This window comes from Oncorhynchus mykiss, chromosome 8 (genome assembly GCF_057628025.1).
Source record: "Oncorhynchus mykiss isolate SJ-2025 chromosome 8, ASM5762802v1, whole genome shotgun sequence".
NCBI lineage: Eukaryota > Metazoa > Chordata > Actinopteri > Salmoniformes > Salmonidae > Oncorhynchus > Oncorhynchus mykiss.
This window is the reverse complement of record NC_143029.1, coordinates 64761944-64785737: the sequence shown is the minus strand read 5'-3', so window position 1 is coordinate 64785737 and position 23794 is coordinate 64761944. Positions and strand designations below refer to the sequence as shown.

The 23794-nt window shown below is 41.6% G+C and overlaps 1 protein-coding gene across 6 annotated transcripts in view; it reads right to left on the bottom strand.

Annotated features, from left to right (window-relative positions):
- LOC110530310 (E3 ubiquitin-protein ligase COP1) overlaps positions 1-22700 on the bottom strand; it is a 34828-nt gene extending 12128 nt beyond the window's left edge. For 2 of the 6 annotated variants that reach the window (XR_016482556.1, XM_021613240.3), the window contains exons 1-15: positions 19849-22700; positions 19525-19584; positions 19264-19361; positions 18016-18080; positions 16086-16205; positions 15178-15246; positions 15012-15071; positions 14677-14768; positions 7297-7357; positions 6888-7002; positions 6446-6581; positions 5591-5734; positions 5278-5386; positions 1971-2052; positions 1696-1812 (exon numbers count right to left, since the gene is read on the bottom strand). Coding sequence is in view for 4 of the 6 variants with exons in the window: in XM_021613240.3 (XP_021468915.3) it covers positions 1696-1812; positions 1971-2052; positions 5278-5386; positions 5591-5734; positions 6446-6581; positions 6888-7002; positions 7297-7357; positions 14677-14768; positions 15012-15071; positions 15178-15246; positions 16086-16205; positions 18016-18080; positions 19264-19361; positions 19525-19584; positions 19849-20201 (1681 nt within the window). In the remaining 2 variants the exon portion in view is untranslated. The remainder of the gene's footprint in view (positions 1-1695; positions 1813-1970; positions 2053-5277; positions 5387-5590; positions 5735-6445; positions 6582-6887; positions 7003-7296; positions 7358-14676; positions 14769-15011; positions 15072-15177; positions 15247-16085; positions 16206-18015; positions 18081-19263; positions 19362-19524; positions 19585-19848) is intronic. The other 4 variants (XR_016482557.1, XM_021613241.3, XM_021613242.3 and 1 more) reach the window with 3 other exon arrangements.
- Between the last annotated feature and the right edge of the window lie 1094 nt (positions 22701-23794).

The following is a 23794-nucleotide window of genomic DNA, read 5'->3' as shown; positions in this document are numbered from 1 at the left end:
TCTCGAAGCCACTCCTGCGTTGTCTAGGCTGTGTGTTTTGGGTCATTGTCTTGTTGGAAGGTGAACCTTTGCCCTGGTCTGAGGTCCTAAGGACCCCGGAGCAGATTTTCTTCAAAGATCGCTCTGTACTTGCTCCGTACATTTTTTCCTTCATCCTGACTAGTCTCCCAGTCCCTGCCGCTGAAAAACATTCAAACAGCATTATGCTGCCACCACCACGAATCACCGTAGGGATGGTGCCAGGTTTCCTCCAGACGTGACACTTCAATGTTGTTTTTTTCAGACCGGAGAATCTTGTTTCTCATGGTTTGAAAGTCCATTAGGTGCCTTGTGGCAATCTCCAAGCGGGCTGTCATGTGCCTTTTACTGAGGAGTGGCTTCCGTCTGGCCAGTCTATCATAAAGGCCTGATTGGTGGAGTGCTGCAGAGATGGTTGTCCTTCTGGCAGGTTCTCCCATCTCCACAGAGGAAAGGGGGATCAGTTGTACAACTGAATGCATTCAACTGAAATGTGTCTTCCACATTTAACCCAACCCCTCTGAATCAGAGAGGTGCAGAGGGCTGCCATAATCGACACCCATGTCTTCGGCACCCGGGAACAGTGGGTTAACTGCCTTGCTCAGGGGCAGAACAGCTCGGGGAGTCGATCCAGCAACCTTTCGGTTACTGGCCCAACACTTACCACTGGAGCTCTGTCAGATTGACCATCGTGTTCTTGGTCACCTCCCTGACCAAGGCCCTTTTCCCCCGATTGCTCAGTTTGGCCGAGTGGTCTGATTGAGGAAGTCCAAAAGTTCTTCCATTTAGGGCCGCCCGAGTGACGCGGCGGTCTAAGGCACTTGATTGATCCCGGGCTGTGTCTAAGCCGGTAGCGACTGGGAGACCCATAAGGCAGCGCACAATTGGCCCAGCATCATCCGGGCTTGAGGAGGATTTGCATGCACACTGACTTCGGTCACCAGTTGGATGGTGTTTCCTCTGACACATTGATGCGGCTTGCTTCCGGGTTAAGCAAACAGTGTGTCAATAAGCCGTGCGGCTTGAATGGGTCGTGTTTCGGAGGACACACGGCTGTCAACCTTTGCCTCTCCCGAGTAACTACCAATTGGATATCACGAAATTGGGGAGAAAAAGGGGTAAAAATTAAATAGAACTTCTTCCATTTAAGAATGATGGAGGCCATTGTGTTCTTGGGGACCTTCAATGCTGCAGAAATGTTTTGGTACCCTTCCCCAGATCTGTACCTCGACACAATCCTGTCTCGGAGTTCTACAGACAATTCCTTCGACCTCACGGCTTGGTTTTTGCTCTGACATGCACTGTCAACTGTGGGACCTTATATAAAACAGGTGTGCCTCTTTCCAAATCATGTCCAATCAATTTAATTTATCACAGGTGGACTCCAGTCAAGTTGTATAATCAATGGAAACAGGATGCAGCTGAGATCAATTTCTATTCTCATAGCAAAGGGTCAGAATACTTATGTAAATAAGGTATTTCTGCTTTTTTAAAAACTCAATGTAGAAACATTTCTAAAAAAGCTGTTATCGCTTTGTCATTATGGGGTATTGTGTGTAGATTGATGAGGATTTATTTGATTTAATCAAATTTAGAATAAGGCTATAACAAAATGTGGAAATAGTCAAGGGGTCTGAATAATTTCCAAAAGCATTGTAGCGTCACAGATGAACCTACCTGCACAACCAAAAGCAAGATGATACCGCGACGTTGGACTGAACTTTACACAGCACACATTTGCTTTGGCCTCGATGCTGGCGACTGAATTGTCAAGGTTGGTAGACCATAACTTCACTGAGAGATAAACAAAAACCAGATGCAATCCTAGATCAATAACAAAACACCAAAGATGTTGAAACTAGCACTATGTTCACCTTAAAATCCAGCAGGAATCTTGTTTATTAGGACACAGGGAGAAGAGCAAACAAACGATTGCATTGTTTCAACATTACCTTTTGCATCATCAGAACCAGAGGCTAGAAGCTTGGGATCCATGAGGTTGAAATCGACACTCCAACACCTTTTCTCATGCTCCTGAAGGAACATCACAGGTGTGAAACAAACATAACTGACTTCTAACAGAAGAGATTTCAAATATACAGAGCATTCAACCCCCCCCAAAGAAAATCTCACTAGCCCAAGAGAACATTGTCTATTTTAGCAATGGTTTACTTTCAAGCCAGAGTGCATGAAATATGTATTTAATACATCTGCAAAGTGGACGTTTCCATTTAGTATACTGTAGTGTCTAAAGAACCAAACAAAAGGTAAAAGCTTCAGGGTATAGTAGGGGGCATTAGCAGCAACAATATCCACAGCTGTGGTCTGTTCAATTGTATTGGAGCAGTGGTATGTGGGGAACCTTGGGAAATGAGTGAGCCAGGGGAACCATTTATAAACTATGCGTACGTCGAAAATATACACCAAAATGTGTGTGTGCAAGTTTTCCCACAATAGTTGACATTTATAAAAACTTGACGGGAGAATGTCCTGTCCTCCACGCAAAGATTAGACCATGCGTACACACATCTTCTAGTGGTTCAAGTATTGTATTGCAAGCAGGCAATTAGGGCTAAGTATTTTGTGCAAATGAGGAATATGACACCCTTATTCATGGGCTCCCGAGTGGCGTAGCGGTCTAAGGCACTGCATTTCAGAGCAAGAGGCGTCACTACAGTCCCTGGTTCGAATGCAGTCTGTATCACATCCGGGCCGTGATTGGCAGTCCCATAGGACGTGGCGCACAATTGGCCTAGCGTCGACCACGTTTGGCCATCATTGTAAATAAGAAATGTGTTCTCAACTGACTTGCCTAGTTAAATAAAAAAAGTTTAAATAAAATACAAATCTGAAATACGATGCAGCCATTTGCTGTTAGTGAGAAGAACGAAAACTGTGTTTTATATTATTCTGGAATTAAAAATAATTACACAGGAATCTATACTGAACAAATATATAAAACACAACATGCATCGATTTCAAAGATTTGACTGAGTTACAGTTCATATAAGGAAATCAGTCAATTTAAATAAATGAATTAGGCCCGAATCTACAGATTTCACATGACTGGGCAAAGGCTCAGTCGTCTTGTGTGGGCCTGGGAGGGCATAGGCCCACCCACTGGGAAGCCAGGCCGAGCCAATCGGAACAAGTTTTTCCCCACAAAGAGATCTATTACATACAGAAATACGCTTCATTTTGTCATTGCATGAGGCTTGGTGCTCACAGAACCAGTAGGCTATTAAACACTCAAACAGGCAACAGAAGCAATATCGTCCAACGCTGTTTTAGAGAATTTGGCAGTATGTCCAACCGGCCTCACAACCCAGACCACGTGTAACCACGCCAGCTCAGGACCTCCACATCCAGCTTCTTCACCAGCGGGATTGTCTGAGACCAGCCACCTGAACAGCTGATGAAAGCTAGGAGTATTTCTGTCTGTAATAAAGCACTTTATTGTGGAAAAACTAATTCTGACTGGCTGAGCCTGGCTCCATGGCTGTGGCCCTGCCCATTCATGTGAAATCCATAGATTAGGGCCAAATTAATTTATTATAATTGACTGATTTCCTTATAAAAACTAACTCTGCATGTAGCGTTTATATTTTTGTTCAGTATATTTAAGTTTGCTGTATGTAATCTCCTAGGCAGTGCGGTTTATAGCAAGGATGCTATTACTGTGTGTAGCCTACAGTAATTTCAATTTGTTTTGAGAAGCCTAGACAATGTCTCAGAATTAGTAGGCAGTCCAGCATATATAAATAAAAGTATGTGGACACCCCTTCAAAGCCACACCCGTTGCCGACAGGTGTATAAAATCGAGCACACAGCCATGCAATCTCCATAGACTAACATTGGCAGTAGAATGGCCTTCCTGAAGGGCTCAGTGACTTTCAACGTGGTACTGTCATAGGATGCCAAAATGTCAAATTTCTACCCTGCAAGAGCTGCCCCGATCAACTGTAAGTGCTGTTATTGTGAAGTGGAAACATCTAGGACTTTGCAACAACAGCAAAGTGGTAGGACACACAAGCTCACACAACCAAACTGCCTCTGGAAACAACGTCAGCAATGTTCGTCGGGAGCTTCATGAAATGGGTTTCCATGGCCGTGCAGCCACGCACCGGCCTAAGATCACCATTCCCAATGCCAAGCGTCAGCTGGAGTGGTGTAAAGCTCGCCACCATTGGACTCTGGAGCAGTGGAAACGTGTTCTCTGGAGTGATGAATCACACTCACAATCTGGCATTCCGACGGATAAATCTGGGTTTGGCGGATGCCAGGAGAACGCTATGTGCCCGAATGCATAGTGCCAGCTGTAAAGTTTGGTGGAGGAAGAACAATGGTCTGGGGCTGTTTTTCATGGTTTGGGCAAGGCCCCTTAGTTCCAGTGAAGGGAAATCTGAACGCTACAGCATACAATGACATTCTAGACGATCCTGTGCTTCCAACTTTGTGGCAACAGGTTCGGGAAGACCCTTTCAGCATGACATTGCATTACATTGCCCTCGTGCACAAAGCGAGGACCATAGAGAAATGGTTTGTTGAGATCGGTGTGGAAGAACATGACTAGCCTGCACAGAGCCCTGACCTCAAACACATCGAACTCCTTTGGGATGAATTGGAAAACCGACTGCGAGCCAGGCCTTATTGCCCAAATTTAGTGACCGACCACACTAATGCTCATGGCTGAACGTAAGCAAGTCCCTGCAGCAATGTTCCACATTCTAGCAGAAAACCTTCCCAGAAGAGGCTGTCATTGCAGTAAAGGGGGAACCAACTTCATATTAATGCAGGTGATTTTGGAATGAGATGTTCGACAACATTGTTGAATTCAAATGTTCTGCTGACAGGTCCACAACAATTTGCCATCATTGTCTCTTTCAGAAAAGGACAATCCTTTGCCAGATACAGCATAAATTACAGCAAAAAAATGTAACATTCTGCCAACACAGGAAATAGACCGGTAGCTTATTTAAAATGCTTGACAGTAAGGGGAGGCTACAGTATGGCTGTCCGATAGAAACACAATAATCTATTGATAAACAAAATATTGAACAACTATCCTTTGAATAGAAGTGTGGGCTAAAGCATACTTTTACATTTTTCCAATATATAGTCAATCTTGCAGGATGCGGGGACAGGCACTCGCTATAGGCAGCATGCATGTTAAGTTTGAAAAAGTCACTGCGAAATATCAAAACATTCTGCCCACAGCTCTACAGAAATGTGGTTATAAAGGAGGCACCTGGTGCATACCTGATAGACCTTTGACCTTTGGCCAGTGAAACCATCCCACAGGATGACTGTTCCCTCGTAGTCGCTGCTAGCCAACAGATTCTTGTGGTAGCTGCTCCAGCTGATACAGCTGAAACACAAAATGCATGGGGATGTAAGAGCCGAGAACTGTTCTTCCATGTTTCTAGGAGGATTAATGAATACGCTAGATATAGAAAACATACAGAAATCTATGCCAGCTTTTAAAACAGAACCCCAAATTGTTAAAAGTGTATAGTTTCTATTATAATACATAGTTGGTAATTCTCAAAGTTAAAACGGGGTTAAAGGGCACCTGATTTTGGAGTTGCACGTCATTTCATTGACAGGGTAATGAATGTCCACAGCATCCTGGATCACAGTTCCATATTCAAACACCTTGATTTTCTTGGTGACGCCGGCGATGGCAAAGTAATCGCCGTCACGGTCAAATTCAATACTGCAGAGAGAGCGCGCAAAACATCAAGCTCAATAGCCAATAAGAGGTCACATCAAACGAGTAACACAATGGTAAATGTGGGTGCAATGAAGCAATATTTCATGATTTGTAAAGCATGGTAGCCTATTCCCTATATAGTTCAGTGCACTACTTTTGACCTGCACTATATAGGGAATGGGGCTCCTACTGGGAAAAACACGACGTCTCCCATTAGATTGCAATTTTACCATAGAGGCAGCAACCGACATTGCAGTACCTTCTGCAGTACCTTCTGCAGTGGCAAATAGAAGATGTATTGTGATACAAGAGCACCCTCCGCAGGTCAAAGTACATACTAACCATTAGGATGGAGCTAAATCTAACGAGTAGAATCAGAAAGCTGGTGGACTCAATGGGCCGGTTTCTCTGACCTTAATTAAACCTAGACCTGGATGAAAAAGAAAGCTCAATGGAGAATCTAACCTGCTCCTACTCTGTTATTATCTATGCATAGTCATTTTAATAACTTTACCTACATGTACATATTACCTCTTGGTTAGGGCTTGTAAGTAAGCATTTCACTAAGGTCTACCTGTTGAATTCAGCGCATGTGACAAATAACATTTGATTTATTCCAGGACTAGGCTAAGTCAAGGTCTGGGAAACCGGCCCTATGACAGTAACTAATAAGCTAAGCCATTAAAAGGTGTTGTGTTTGACAGTTGACATTACCTAGAGACAATACTGGAGCCGTTGTAGAGATCACTAGCATAAGACAGGGTCGCCAACGGCCGCACAGAGTTGAAGCGTGTGAACTTTGAGAGACACTCCATGAAATCATCCAGTTGATTTAAGTTCCTGGTGTCATCTAAAACAAGACAAACGAATACTGAATCTAGAACACACTTAGAAAATTAATAATGTTTTAGTTGCTTATTATGGTATTTGTCCTCATGTCTTGGCAGGAACCTCAAGCCTAAAATATGTTCTGCAAGATAATGTAGTTTAGTCAACTAAAAGTTGTTGTGGCTTGTTGTGGTCATTTGTGGGAGATGCTGTCAACCTTCTTCTTTTGGAATACAAGGACATGACTTCACCCACATATGAACCTCATTCCAGAAAAGCCCTTAAGTAGCGCTGTATAATCCAAATTCTACTGAAACCTAAAGGTTACCTGTTATCCGGGTCATCCGGTCAGAGAAGTAGCATTGCTCCAGATCTTCAAAGTGTGCTGTGAGCCTCTTTCTCCGAGAAGCCAGAGTGCTGTTGTACCATGTTTGTCTCTTCCCCTGACGGTGAAATAGAAGACTTAAAATGACAAACATGAGACACTAAACACATACATTTGCAGATCGTGAACCTGAAACACCAAAATCAATGGTTCTTTATGGCTGCGTTCCGATTTACCACCCTTCTCCCAGTGTAAACTTGCACACTTTGTCACATGGATTTAACAATGGTGAAAACTCACCACAGCCAGTGCTTACACCAATCACTATGCATTTAAATCCATGATGGCTAGAAGGGTGGAGAATTGGGATGCAGCTTATGCCTCTAAGAAAATTACAGTGGGTCAGACTTACCTGTGAAGTTCCACCAAAACCTGGAGGTTGACTCACATACTCTGTAGAATCTATAAGACTACTGCAAAGACAAGACTTAGTTACCGTAAGATATGTACAGTACCAGTCAAAACTTGGCACACCTACTCATTCCAGGGTTTTTCTTTATTTTGACTATTTTCTACATTGTAGTATAATAGTGAAGACATCAAAACTCTGAAATAACACATATGGAATCATGTGGTAACCAAAAAAAAAAGTTAAATAAAAAATATATATATTTTTTTTTTATTTCACGAGGTAGGCCAGTTGAGAACAAGTTCTCATTTACAACTGCGACCTGGCCAAGTTAAAGCAAAGCAGTGCGACACAAACAACACGGAGTTACACATGGAATAAACAATATACAGTGTGTGCAAAAGGCGTGAGGAGGTAAGGCAATAAATAGGCCAGAGTAGCGAAGTAATTACAATTTAGTAAATCAACACTGGAGTGATAGATGTGCAGATGATGATGATGATGTGCAAGTAGAAATACTGGTGTGCAAAAGATCAAAAAGTAAATAAAAACAATATGGGGATGAGGTCGGTAGATTGGATGGGCTATTTACAGATGGGCTGTGTACAGCTGCAGCGGTTAGCTGATGTTTAAAGTTAGTACGGGAGATATAAGTCTCCAACTTAAGTGATTTTTGCAATTCGTTCCAGTCATTGGCAGCAGTCATTGGAAGGAAAGGCAGCCAAAGGAAGTGTTGGCATTGGGGATGACCAGTGAGATATACCTGCTGGAGCGCGTGCTACTGGTGGGTGTTATCATGACCAGTGAGCTGAGATATGGCAGAGCTTTACCTAGCAAAGACTTACAGATATCCTGGAGCCAGTGGGTCTGGCGATGAGAGCATACAGGTCTCAGTGGTGGGTGGTATATGAGGCTTTGGTGACAAAACAGATGGCACTGTGATAGATTGCAACCAGTTTGCTGAGTAGAGTGTTGGAGGCTATTTTGTAAATGACATCGCCGAAGTCAAGGATCGGAGGATTGTCAGTTTTATAAGGGTATGTTTGGCGGCGTGAGTGAAGGATAATTTGTTGCAAAATAGGAAGACGATTCTAGACTTAATTTTGGATTGGAGATGTTTAATGTGAGTCTGGAAGGAGAGTTTACAGTCTAGCCAGACACTTAGGTATTTGTAGTTGTCCACATAATCTAAGTCAGAACCATCCAGAGTAGTGATGCTACTCGGGAGGGCAGGTGCGGGCAGCGATCGGTAGAAAAGCATGAATTTAGTTTTACTAGCGTTTAAGAGCAGTTGGAGGCCACAGAAAGAGTGTTGTATGGCACTGATGCTTGTTTGTTTGTTAACACAGTGTCCAAAAAAAGGCCATATGTATACAGAACGGTGTCGTCTGCATAGAGGTGGATCAGGAAATCACCCACTGCAAGAGCGACATTGTTGATATATACAGAGAAAAAAATATTTGGCCCGAGAATTGAACCCCTGTGGTACCCCCATGGAGACTGCCAGAGGTCCGGAAAACAGACCCTACGATTTGATACGCTGAACTCTAGCTGAGAGGTAGTTGGTGATCCAGGCGAGGCAGTGTTTCCTAGCCTCAGTGCAGTGGGCAGCTGGGAGGAGTTTCTCTTATTCTCCATGGACTTTACAGTGTACCAAAACATTTTGGAGTTAGAGCTAAAGGATGCAAATTTCTGTTTGAAAAACCTAGCCTTTGCTTCCTGACTGACTGCGTGTATTGGTTCCTGACTTCCCTTAAAAGTTGCATATCGCGGGGACTATTTGATGCCAATGCAGTCTGCCACAGGATGTTTTTGTGCTGGTTGAGGGCAGTCAGGTCTGGAGTGAACAAAGGGCTATATTTGTTCTTAGTTCTACATTTTTTGAAAGGGGCTAATTTAAGATGGTGTGGAAAATACTTTTAAAGAACGACCATGCAACCTCTACCGACGGATTTAGGGTTGTACCTTGTGGGTTCCTTGATAATGTGTGTGAGATTGAGGGCATCTAGCTTAAATTGTAGGACGGTCGGGGTGTTAAGCATATCCCAGTTTAGGTCACCTAACAGAACGAACTCTGAAGATAGATGGGGGGCAATCAATTCACATATGGTGTCCAGGGCACAGCTGTGAGCTGAGGGGGGGGGTCTATAACAGGTGGCAACCGTGAGACTTATTTCTGGAGGGATTCACTTTTAAAATTAGAAGCTCGAACTGTTAGGGGCATAGACCTGGAAAGTATGACAGAACTTTGCTGGCTCACTCTGCAGTAGATTGCAACTCCTCCCCCTTTGGCAGTTCTATCTTGATGGAAAATGTTGTAGTTGGGGATGGAAATCTCAGAATTGGTGGTGGCCTTCCTAAGCCAGAATTCAGACACGGCAAGGACATCAGAGTTGGCGGAGTGTGCTAAAGCAGTGAGTAAAACAAACTTAGGGAGGAGGCTTCTGATGTTAACATGCCGGGAGGTGGGCCTGGCACCAAGCTAGCGTCGGGGCTGGGCCGCTCAGTGGCAGCTAGCTGGCTGTGATGATCAGGGGTCCAGGGCTTACGGCAGGAAGCGGAGAAAGTGGAGAAAACAGTTCGATACTGGTAAGTATTATCCAGGCGAAAAGCGTCTGGTGTCTGTGCAAAAGGTAAAGTCCGCTAGCAGTGGCAAACAACTTAAGATTCCTTAGATTAGCCACCCTTTGCTTTGAAGACAGCTTTGCACACTCTTGGCATTATCTCAACCAGCATCATGTGGTAGTCACCTGGAATTAACAGGTATGGATAGACCCCCCCTGACCTTGTTAAAAATTAATTTGTGGAATTTCTTTCCTTGTTAATGCATTTGAGCCAATCAGTGGTGACAAAGTTGGGGTGGTATACAGAAGAAAGCTCTATTTGGTAAAAGACCAAGTCCATATTATGGTAAAAACAGCTCAAATCAGCAAAGAGAAATGACAATCCATTATTACTTTAAGACATAACGTCAGTCAATCTGAACTTTAGAAGTTTCTTCAAGTGCAGTCACAAATTGCAGTTGAGAGTTAAGTTCCTTGGTGTTCACATCACCAACAAACTATCATGGTCCAAACATACCAAGACAGTTGTGAAGAGCGTACAACAAAACATTTTCCCCCTCAGGCGACTGAAAAGATTTGGCATGGGTCCCCAGATCCTCTAAAGTTTCTACAGCTGCACCATCGAGAGCATTCTGACCGGTTGCATTACGGCGTGCGAATAGCCCAGTACATCACTGGGGCCAAGCTTCCTGCCATCCAGGACCTTGATAATAGGCGGAGTCAGAGGAAAGCCCATAAAGTTGTCAGAGACTCCAGTCACCCAAGTTGTAGACTGTTTTCTCTGCTACAGCACGGCAAGCGGTACCGGAGCACCAACTCTAGGACCAAAAAAGGCTCCTCAAAAGCTTCTAAGACTGCTGAACAATTAATAAAAGCGCCACCTGACAATTTACATTGATCCCCCTCCCTTTTGTACACTGCTGCTACTCGCTGTTTATTATCTATGCATAGTCGCTTCACCTCACCTTCACCTGTACAAATTACCTCAACTAACCTGTACCCCCGCACACTGATTAAGTACCTGTGCCCACTGTATATTGATTTATTGTTATTCTTATTGTGTTAGTTATATTATTACTTTTATTTTAGACTACCTGGTAAATATTTGTATAACTCTTCTTGAACTGCACTGTAGGTTAAGGGCTTGTAAGTAAGCATTTCATGGTAAAGTCTACACGTTGTAGTATTCGGCACATTTAACAAAGTTTTATTTGATTTTTTATTTGAAAAACCATCAAGCTCTATGATGAAACTGGCTCTCATGAAAGAAAGACCCACAGTTACCTCTGCTGCAGAGGATAAGTCCATTAGAGTTACCAGCCTCAGAAATTGCAGCACAAATAAATGCTTCACAGAGTTCAAGTAACCGACATCTAAACATCAACTGTTCAGAGGTGACTGCATGAATAAGGCCATCATGGTCAGATTGCTGCAAAGAAAACACTACTAAGAGGAGCTTGGGCCAAGAAACACAAGCAATACTTGGGCCAAGAAACACGAGCAATGCTTGGGCCAAGAAACACGAGCAATGGACATTAAACTGGTGGAAATCTGTCCTTGTGTGATGAGTTTGAATGACATTTTTTGGTCCAAAATCTCAATGTGTGATTCCCACCGTGAGGCATGGAGGAGGTGTAATGGTGTGGGGGTGCTTTGCTGGTGACACTGATTTATTTAGAATTCAAGGCACACTTAACCAGCATGGCTACCACAGCATTCTGCAGCGATATGCAATCCCATCTGGTTTACAGACTATCATTTGTTTTTCAACAAGACAATGACCCAACACACCACCAGGCTGTGTAAGGGATATTTGACCAAGACGGAGAGTGATGGAATGCTGCATCAGATGATCTGGCCTCCACAATCACCCGACCTCAACCAATTGAGATGGTTTTGGATGAGTTGGATCGTAGAGTGAAGGAACAAGCCAAGTGCTCAGCATATGTGGGAACTCCTTCAAGACTGTTGGAAAAGCATTCCAGGTGAAGCTGGTTGAGAGAATGCCAAGAGTGTGCAAAGCTGTCATCAAGTCAAAGGGTGGCTACTTTGAAGAATCTAAAATCAAAAATACATTTTGATTGAACACTTTTTGGGTTACTATACGATTATATATGTGTAATTTCATAGTTGATGTAGTCACCATTTTTCTACAATGTAGAAAACTGTAAAAATAAAGGAAAACCTTTGAATGAGTAGGTGTCCATGCTTTTGACCGGTACTATGAATATATACAGTTGAAGTCGGAAGTTTACATACACTTAGGTTTCAGTCATTAAAACTAGTTTTTCAACCACTCCACAAATTTCTTTACCGTACTTACCGTAATTTCCGGACCATAAGTTGTTACTTTTTTCCCACGCTTTGAACCTTGCGGCTTATACAATGACGCGGCTAATTTATGGATTTTTCCCGCTTTCACAAGATTCATGCCTCCAAAAAAACTGAGCACCGTCACATAATGTGACGTAAATCGAGCGCGCTCAAACTTCCCATCATTCTGATTACGGTAGTCATTTTGTCAGGAGGCTTGGATGACAAGTGGGGAGAAATCCTTCACTAAAACAGGCCGCATGTGAAGAGCAACTTATGGTCAAGTCTGCCAGTGGATCCTGACAGCATGGAGCATTGTCAAAAAATCCACTATCATCAACGGGTTTTGAAAGGCTGGACTGCTGCGTGTTGAAGAGGGCAGCATGAGCTCAGCGGGGAATTTGCCTCCGGATGAAAGTGACGAGAGCGACAATGAAAACAATCCAACATCAGATGAAGCAATTCTGAGGCTATTCAACTCCGACACCGAAGGAGATGACTTCAGTGGTTTCAGAGAAGATAGTGACCAATGACTTTCTTGGTAGGCTACTTTTGTTACAAGCTGTGTTTCGTTTAAAAGCCCATTTATTTTTGTTACAAGCCGTGTTTCGTTTAAAAGCCTATTTATTTTTGTTACAAGCCGTGTTTCGTTTAAAAGCCTATTAATTTTTGTAACAAGTCGTGTTTCGTTTAAAGGCTGTGTAAAGTTCATTTGTTTCAATGTACCGGTAGGCACCTGCGGCTTATAGACATTAATTTTGTACATAATTAAGCTGCACATCTTCTTTTTTTTTTATTCAGTGGGTGTGGCTTATATTCAGGTGCGCTTAATAGTCCAGAAATTACGCTAACTATAGTTTTGGCAAGTCGGTTAGGACATCTACTTTGTGCATGATACAAGTCACTTTTCCAAAAATTGTTCACAGACATTCACTAAATCACAATTCCAGTGGGTCAGAAGTTTACACACACTAAGTTGACTGTGCCTTTAAACAGCTTGGAAATTTCAATTAAATGATGTCATGGCTTTAGAAGCTTCTGATAGGCTAATTGACATCATTAGAGTCAATTGGTGGTTTACCTGTGGATGTATTTCAAGGCCTACCTTCAAACTATGTGCCTCTTTGCTTGATATCATGGGAAAATCAAAAGATATCAACCAAGACCTAAGAAAAAAAAAATTAACACGTCCACAAGTCTGGTTCATCCTTGGGAGCAATTCCCAAATGCCTGAAGGTACCACGTTCATCTGTACAAACAATAGTATGCAAGTATAAACACCATGGGACCACGCAGCCTTCATACCGCTCAGGAAGGAGACGCATTCTGTCTCCTAGAGATGAACGTGCTTTAGTGCGAAAAGTGCAAATCAATGCCAGAACAGCAGCAAAGGACCTTGTGAAGATGCTGGAGGAAACAGGTACAAAATAATCTATATCCAGAGTAAAATGAGTCCTACACATTGACATAAGCTGAAAGGCCACTCAGCAAGCAAGAAGCCACTGCTCCAAAACCACCATAAAAAAAGCCAGACTACAGATTGCAACTGCACATGGGGACAAAGATTGTACTTTTTGGAGAAATGTCCACTCTTCTGATGAAACAAAAATATTACTGTTTGGCCATACTGACCATCGTTTTGTTTGGAGGAAAAAGGGGGAGGCTTGCAAGCCAAAGAACACCATCCCAACCGTGAAGCACGGGGGTGGCAGCATCATGTTGTGGGGGTGCTTTGCTGCAGGAGGGACTGGTGCACTTCACAAAATAGATGGCATCATGAAGGAGGAAAATTAAGTGGATAATTATGTGGATATATTGAAGCAACATCTCAAGACATGTTAAAGCTTGGTCACAAATGGGTCTTCCAAATGGACAATGACCCCAAGCATACTTCCAAAGTTGTGGCAAAATGGCTTAAGGACAACAAAGTCAAGGTATTAGAGTGGCCATCACAAAGCCCTGACCTCAATCCTATAGAAAGTTTGTGGGCAGAACTGAAAAAGCGTGTGCGAGCAAGGAGGCCTACAAACCTGACTGTTTTACCAGCTCTGTCAGGAGGAATGAGCCAAAATTCACCCAAATTATTGTGGGAAGCTTGTGGAAGGCTACCCAAAATGTTTGACCCAAGTTAAACAATTTAAAGGCAATGCTACCAAATACTAATTGAGTGTATGTAAACTTCTGACCCACTGGGAATGTGATAAAACAAATTAAAGTTGAAATAACTTATATTCTCTACTACTATTCTGACATTTCACATTCTTAAAATAAAGTGGTGATCCTAACTGAATTTTTACTAGGATTAAATGTCAGCAATTGTGAAAAACTGAGTTTAAATGTATTTGGCTAAGGTGTATGTAAACTTCAACTGTGTCGGTCTCCTGTCAAACCTGAACTCTTTCACAACTTTTAAAGGATATTCATAGAAAGATGGATATATTCTGAGTCAGATATTTACTTTTTTCCCTTCACAAGAGTAATTGAAGTACATGACATTTTGTTTTACCTGGGTGCAGGTGAGGGAGCCTCGAAATTAGGTACAGTGCTGTCCAAGTTACGATCCATGTCACTCACTGGCGAGTACAGTCCACTCATTTCCTAGAAAATGTACAATCTTTTTTGATTTAAAAACTCCAACAGACAGGCTTAACCTGCATAACTGTACATGAAATCCAAAAAACACAGTGGAGGACTACATTTGTCAAATTCTGAGGTGGTTTCTGAGACACTTTTTACTCCAGAACTAGCCTTAATCTGTGTCTAGGAAACTAGACCTCTGAATTCTAATCCATTTCAGGAGTACAGAAATGTTAAGATAGCTATCTATGTACATTATTTTACCTCAACACGTTTGATATCCTCCTCCAAAAAGTTTAGCTCCTTCTGCAACTGTTCCAGTTGCTGATTGATAAAACACAATAACAAATGGTTATTTCCTCACAGATTAATACTGTACTTAAATATGGAAATATATTTAGATGCAATCCTAAACAGAGATGGGGTACACCTCTCTTTTATTTCTTCTTGCTTCTTTGAGGAATTCCATTAAGATCTGACGTTGAGCAGCTTGTGATTCCTATGGGAATAAACAGAGAGTTAATGGTCGATCGATCAAGGTATGACTATAAAGCCCATTTCTTTGAAATTATCTATGAGATATTGCTACATAGACCATTACATTCTGAATTTTTATGAAACAGTTTGACAATTTTTACGAATGCGCCCCATAAAGACACCTACACACAAATGAAAAGGAGCAGGCTACAATGATCAACCATCAGGTAGGCTATTGTTTTACATGAATGGAGTTGTAGACATTGGTTGAGTAGCGCAGCATAATAGCCTCAATTAGCCTTGCTTCTTTACAACAATTTGATGCAGTCAAGATAGGTACTATAAGATGGTTTGATAGATAACCTATGGTAGCAACATGTTTGTCTAACAAGCGTGAGTTGGTTTGGTTGTTCTCTCTCTCCCTCCGTGCTACACACAGACTGTCACACACACCGGCCCCTGCTCCTCTCTCACCGGCAGCGGCTCTCATTGTCGCAAGAGCAGGTCTCCATGGAAGTTTTGTAAAAACAGTTCCCCTTAATTAACACACATGTATTTCAACTATCCAGATATCTGAAAAATTATCATGAAATTATTTGATAACTGATAATTTAAATGACCATCCCTACTTAATGATTAATTTTATGTTAAGAATAAACAAAAGTGTATATTTGACTGGCAGAAAAAAAACAGCATAGGGATTGACAAGGGGTTGTTAAGGTTAATGTGGTATAGCTTCAGTGAGGTTAAGGTAAGGGTTAGGGTAAAGCATACAAGTTCACATTCGGTTAGGGTAAAGCCGCCCGACGCCATTCATTTTATGCTGGTTAAATATGCACTGCCTAAACAAAATATACATACCGCTTCCAGCTGTTTCTTTTTCTGTACAAGGAGTCCCAGCATCAAGTTGACATTAGCAAGATCTAGGTTCTCTTGGTCTGTGCCCAGGACATCTTGGAACACTTGCCATCTTGACCCATTCTAAAACATGAGAAATGCACAATGAAATATGTACATACTTTTGGTAAATTAAGTTAAGTGTTGGGTTCCTTCACTATTACCTTAAAGAGCGGTTTCATGGACACAGACTACGCCTAGTCCTGGACTTCACTCCTTGATTTTTTTTAAAAACTGTATAATAGAAAAGGCTACTGCAGAAAACAGCTGATTCGCTAATTTCCAAAGGCCTACCTATGATTGGGCAGGAGGAATGTAGTAAGGAATAGAAATGCATACTGATCTGCATTTCCAATGTGGCAGTAAGGGGAAAACACACTAGACTAGCGTTTCCCAAACTCGGTCCTCATGACCCCAAGGGATGTACGTTTTGGTTTTTGGCCCTAACACTACAGTTGATTCAAATGATCAAAGCTTGATGATTAGTTGATTATTTGAATCAGCTGGTTTTTGCTTGGGCAAAAAACTCAAATGTGAATCCCTTGGGGTCCAGAGGACAGAGTTTGGGAAACCCTGCACTAGGCCTATATGAAACCATCTTTAGCCTACTCTTCAAACCACTTTATACACATCCTACTCTCCCTCACACACACACCCACCCACACACACACTTTTTCTCACTCACACATACACCCCCCTCCCAAAGGTTAGGCACCAAACAGAATTTAAGGAACACCAGAAAAATAAATTTTGGTTATTCAGATTTAGCTTTGAATTACATTGAGTAGGCATATGCATCCTACCTTTGAAGCATCTCTTGGAGTAGGTTATCTATCCCTTTTCCATTTTTCCTGTGCCATCCAAGGTTGTACGCAAGCTAGCCAGCCAGCAAGGTAACATGACTAAACAAGGTAGTTTGTAATTAAACCAAAAACTGTCCCGCAAGTAGTTTAAAACGGCCCGCGACATGATTCATAAAATCATATAAAATGTGCCTCAATTCGATGTAGAGAGGAGATGGTAGCTCCGGTAATATGGTTCGGGCTAGAAACTCACGGTTTTCAGTGATGTAAAGACGTAAGTATTACTGCCACTGTGCTCAGAGATCTCTATATAACGACAAGCTTAGGTCCAAAATAAGTCCATTGAAACGCACAGGGCTTATTTTTGACAGATTTTGGCGTGTGAAACCTCTCGCTTTGCCTGTCCCTTTCTGCTGCAATGTTTTTTCCCAGCAAAGCCTAGTCAGACTGGCCTGCAGGTTCTTACAGGTAAATGCGTGCTGCCCCAAAAATTAAACAAATGTAACAGAAACCCCATCGGTGTCTGTACACCTCAGCTCACCATCACAGGTATATAACATTTTAAAAACGGATGTAGATGCGCAGAAAGAACAGACGGTGAGAAGCAGCTGAGTAGACTAATGGCTGGTTAGGGGATGCAGCTGGCTGCTCACAGCTGTCAAACGTGATATTGGATGAAGCACTCATTCTGATATGACATATCTGACAGCACACTGAACTCTGATATCCTATTTGTAGGACACGTAGGGATGCATTCTGTGCTCACACAATTTCGATATGCGCACTTTGTCAGACACCCCTCAAAATGTTGTTTTACAGATCTACATGATTCACCTGGATGACCTATTTTGAGATCAAAATGGCAAATATATCTGAAAAGAGAGGAGTTTGCATCTCTGGGACTAAAAAGCTTTTTCAAAGGAGATTCTCCATTGAGCTTGATTTTTAGTCCAAGACTAGGCTTAATCTGTGTCCGGAAAACCAGACCACAATTTTGTTGTCTGCATTATGTTCTCATGTTGTAATATTTGACCAAGGTCTGGTTTCCATTGCAAGTGTGTGTGCGTGACCTGATTTGCTGAAGCACTTACCGGATGGTCCATCTTCAGGCGTTTTTCATCTGATCTCTGTTTTTGTTTGAGAATAAGTTCATTCACTGTATCAAATCAAAACAAGAGTTAGTATTACTATTGAGGAGTGATGTAAAAAAGTTTTGTTCCTTTCTAATACCAGAGCCCATACAAAAGTAATGCACTAAATAGGGAATAGGTTGCCATTTGGGACAAAACCTGTGACAAGGCTGTAGAGAAGCTACAGTTGAAGTCAGAAGTTTACATAAACATTAGCCAAATACATTTAAACTCAGTTTCACAATTCCTGACATTTAATCCTAGTAAAAAGTCCCTGTCTTAGGTCAGTTAGATCACCTCTTTATTTAATAAGGTGTAATGACAGAATAATAGTAGAGAGAAAGATTTATTTCAGCTATTATTTCTTTCATCACAATCCCAGTGGGTCAGAAGTTTACATACACTCAATTCGTATTTGGTAGAATTGTTATGTCGATATAGGACTCGTTTTACTGTGGATATCGGTACTTTAGTAACTGTTTCCTCCAGCATCTTCACAAGTTCCTTTGCTGTTGTTCTGGGATTGATTTGCACTTTTGGCACCAAACATTAATCTCTAGGAGACAGAACGTGTCTCCTTCCTGAGTGGTATGAGGGCTGCGTGGTCCCATGGTGTTTATACTTGCATACTATTGATTGTACAGATGAATGTGGTACCTTCAGGCATTTGGAAATTGCTCCCAAGGATGAACCAGACTTGTGAAGGTCTACAATTTATTTTCCGAGGTCTTGGTTGATTTCTTTTGATTTTCCCATGATGTCAAGCAAAGAGGCACAGAGTTTGAAGGTAGGCCTTGAAATACATCCACAGGTACACCTCCAATTGAGTCAAATGATGTCAATTAGTCTATCAGAAGCTTCTAAAGCCATTACATAATTTTCTGGAATTTTCCATGCTGTTTAAAGGCACAGTCAACAGTGTATGTAAACTTCTGACCCATTGGAATTATGATACAGTGAATTATAAGTGAAATAATCTGTAAACAATTGTTGGGAAAATTAATTGTGTCATGCACAAAGTAGATGTCCTAACCGACTTGCCAAAACTATGGTTTGTTAACAAGACATTTGTGGAGTGGTTGAAAAACTAGTTTTAATGACTCCAACCTAAGTATATGTAAACTTCCGACTTCAACTGTAGCTACACCACAGATAATTAATGCACCCATATACCTATCTAAGAAATTGTTTGTTAAGAGACAAACCTACCAAGAAAATTTGGATAGAGCTGATCCACATTGTCAATGATGTAGTTACATTTTGGGCACCTATTGCTGTCCTCCAAACTCTGGCGAATGCACTTGTAGCTGAACCCAGAAATAGAATGGGGTATGTTAGTTCAAGAAAACCAGCATAGGAAAAAATGAATGGTGCATTGGTGGGCGATACAAAAGGAATTAGCGGTAGCTAATATGGAACGGTGCTATAGGAATTAGATGGAAGTAACGTTACTGTAGCATGTTTGCTTACCAGAAACTGTGTCCACATTTTGTCATATGTGCCTCCTCAATCATTTCAAAACAGATTGGGCTGAAAAGAAAATGTAATGCAACAACATTAACTTTACTTTGACTGTGTTTAGATATGGAAACATCAGTGAGTCTGGTTAAATGACAACGTTACGTAACTCTGGCTAACCAAATGCCAAATGGACATTGTAAACAAGAATGCACTCCAAAGTTGAACTATCTAGCAATACCTACATATGTAACTAACAACACCTAGTCACCAAGCTAGTTACGGTAGTTAGCTAAAAGTTAGCAAGCTAAGTTAGCCTTTTGCAGGAAAACTCACCACACAAAATCGTTGCTTTTATCTTCGTAGGAATTCAAGAGACCATTGTAGAGAGGTGCTTGGTGGAGAGGACGTTTTCTGCTGGTGCCAGAGGAGGATGAACTGGATCTGCTTAGTGGAGCTAAGCTTCTTGGAGACTGTACAGCCACTCCAGGTACAAGCAACCCCTCGCCAGCTGTTGCCAGAGTCCGCGAGGGCACAATATTTGGAGAATTGTTCACATTCGCACTATCGTTGCCGCCTAACGTTACGCTGGTAGCACCGTTAGCATTGGTAGTGCCACCGGTACTGCTGCTACTTCCAGGCCCAGGACCCGCTCCACCGCTAGTTTGCGGTTGACGGTTGCTTGACATAATTCAAGCCTGATGCTCAAGTCTTCCAAGGCCAAAGCCTGTTGTAGTTCACCGCATCCGTGGTGAGCTATTGGCTAGCTAATGTTAGCTTACCAGCTAATGGCAATGCGCTAGCTAAGATAAAACAACAATGTACGAACACATAAAAGCTTGCTTTTAGCTAGATTGCTTCTTTAGGTGAAATTGTAGGCTTTTGTCAACAAGTCGACCATAACAACGTTGCAAGAATAATAAAATCTTCAGCGCAAAGTCTGTCTACGTTTTGGGAATTAGAAACCAATCTCTCGAATCTATCTTCGCTTAGCCAAACGAAATTACTAGCAAAAATTAATTACTCCCCCCTACTGCACCGGAGTCGTAACTAAATCCTATGCCTGCACTGAATGAACGCACCCACACCACTACAATTGTAGATGCAACAAAACGTTGAAAATAATTTATATCAGGTTTGGTTGTGTTTTGTAGAGTAGTTTGACTTCTGAATGTTTTATATACAGTACCAGTCAACAGTTTGGGCACATCTACTAATTCGAGGGTTTTTCTTCATTTGGTCTATTTTCTACAATATAGAATACTAGTGAAGACATCAAAACTATGAAATAACACCAACAAATTGTTAAACAAATCCAAAATATATTTTTGATTTTAGATTCTTCAAAGTAGCCATCCTTTGCCTTGATGACAACTTTGCGCACTCTTGGCATTCTCTCAACCAGCTTCATGAGGTAGTCAACTGGAATTAATTTCAATTAACAGGTATGCATTTTTGATTTTTTTGTTTTTTTTATTTCACCTTTATTTAACCAGGTAGGCTAGTTGAGAACAAGTTCTCATTTGCAACTGCGACCTGGCCAAGATAAAGCATATCAGTGTGAACAGACAACACAGAGTTACACATGGAGTAAACAATTAACAAGTCAATAACACAGTAGAAACAAAAAAAGTTAATTTGTGGTATTACTTTCCTTCTTAATGCATTTGAGCCAATCAATTGTGTTGTGACAAGGTAGGGGTGGTATACAGAATATAGCCCTATTTGGTTAAAGATCAAGTCTACATTATGGCAAGAACAGCTCAAATCAACAAAGAGAAGTCCATCATCATTACTTTAAGACATGAAGGTCAATTAATGCGGAACATTTCAAGAACTTTAAACGTTTCTTCTAGTGCGGTGGCAAAAACCATCAAGCGCTATGATCAAACTGGTTCTCATGAGGACCGCCACAGGAAAGAAAGATCGAGAGTTACCGCTGCTGCAAAGGATACATTCATTAGAGTTAACTGCACCTCAGATTGCAGTCCAAATAAATGCTTCACAGAGTTCAGGAAACAGACACATCTCAAGATCAACTGTTCAGAGGAGACTGCGTGAATCAGGCCACTACTCAAGGACACCAATAATTAGAAGAGACTTGCTTGGACCAAGAAACAGGAGCAATGGACTTTTTTGCTTCCAACCGCCATGTCTTTGTGAGACACAGAGTCGATGAAAGGATGATCTCAGCATCTGTGGTTCCCACCGTGAAGCATGGAGGAGGAGGTGTGATGGTGCTTTGCTGGTGACAATGTCAGTGATTTATTTAGAATTTAAGGCACACTTAACCAGCATGGCTACCACAGCATTCTGCAGCGATACACCATCCTATCTGGTTTGCGCTTAGTGGGACTATCATTTGTTTTTCAACAGGACGATGACCCAACACACCTCCAGGCAGTGTAAGGGCTATTTGAACAAGAAGTATAGTGATGGATTGCTGTATTAGATGACCTGGCCTCCACAATCAACCGACATCAACCAAATTGAGATTGTTTTGGATGAGTTGGACCGCAGAGTGAAGGAAAAGCAGCCAACAAATGCTCCGCATGTGTGGGAACTCCTTCAAGACTGTTGGAAAAGCATTCCAGGTGAAGCTGGCTAAGAGAATTCCAAGAGTGTGCAAAGCTGTCATCAAGGCAAAGGGTGTCTACTTTGAAGAATCTAAAATCTATTTTGATTTGTTTATCACTACATGATTCCACATGTGTTATTTCATAGTTTTGATGCCTTCACCATTATTCTCCAATGTAGAAAATAGTAAAACTAGAAGAAAAAAACTCAAACTTTTGACTGGTACTGTATGTAAATAATAACATTTCCCCAAAAATTCAGGCTATAAAAATATGTAAAGGATAGATATTGACAGATATGTTTTTTTGTATGAAAGTAACCTGGGCAAGTTGTGGTGTTGGTAATGGTGACCATACCGGCGTCATGAAGTTCTGACAGCACACAGCAGAGGGCATGATCACCTCTGCCACACTCACCAAGGCTCATTCAAGTGGCAAGTAAACCAGGCTGTCTAGTCAAGCTTTACAAAATGTATTTATGTATTCATATATTTTCTTACACATAAATATACATTGGATTACCTGTTTTTTTTCCCATATCTACCCTACCTCAGTCAAATTGGAATATTAGGTGTGCATGTAGGTCTGCACAGCATTCACAGCAAATAATTTCCCCAATGTTTTCACTTGTGGAACAGATTTATGAATCTTGTGTCCTTCTTTCTTCCATAATTCACATGTAAAACACAACTGAGACAGTACAACTCTCTTTTAGTAGACCATTTTCAATTACAACATACAGACAGAAAGGATTCACTACTCACACAACAAAAAGTAGCCTATACCTGCTATACATTTCTTTCCCTATACTGTTGATTTGAATGGGGTTTTTTGTAATTTGTTTTACGGTGTTATACAGTTTGCGAAACAACATTATAATTTTACTAAGTAAATTACCTATTAAGTTACATTTGCCTTCAAACAACTGTGGGCCCCCTCTTACATTTTCTACCAAGTGTGTTTTCCCCCCTCCCTCATTCCATTTGTCCGGCACATCAGGTTTTCCCCATTCTGTTTCTGGTCACTCAGATTGTGGTATAGGGGTTGGGGTTGGGCAGGCTCAAATGAAGGATAATCTCCTAGAGGTCCTTTGCAGTGGGGGGTGAGGCCCGGGAGCAGCCATTCACTTTTTTTTCGACAGTTGCAGCAGGATCTCAAAGCACTTCGATAAAAAAGCAGAATGTTTTGCAGGCAGATCCTCAGGCTGGTTGCGGAATTCTTGTCTCCCACTGTTAGGAACCTTTTTACCCATTAAGGGGCCCCTGCACAAAATGTCAGTTGCTTTAAGCTGGGCTGTTTGCAAATTGAGCCTTACAAAAATAGTGGGGGTGGGAAAATGGTTGCGTTTAGACATATATAACATCTGCAATTCTACATTTGATCAATAAAGAGGTATGATGTCTAGTAAGTTAGTAACATGAGTGATGCTGTCCAAATTATATTACTGTGAGCTCTGTGAGACAGGAACACCTGTACAGTAATAAAAAAATAGAATTGAATAATGAAAATGCTAAATAGTATTTTACCAATAGTCTTTGTTGCATTTTGTCACCCTAGTGTTTAGCTCACTGTAACAACGTGAGCTGGTTCAAATCTAAAGACGCACCCTCATGTGATAATGGTGTTAGAGGTGGGGTAGATAATTGTGATCAGGCCACGATTAGAAGAGGCATGGCGAGATGGTTCAGGGACTTCCTATAGCAGTC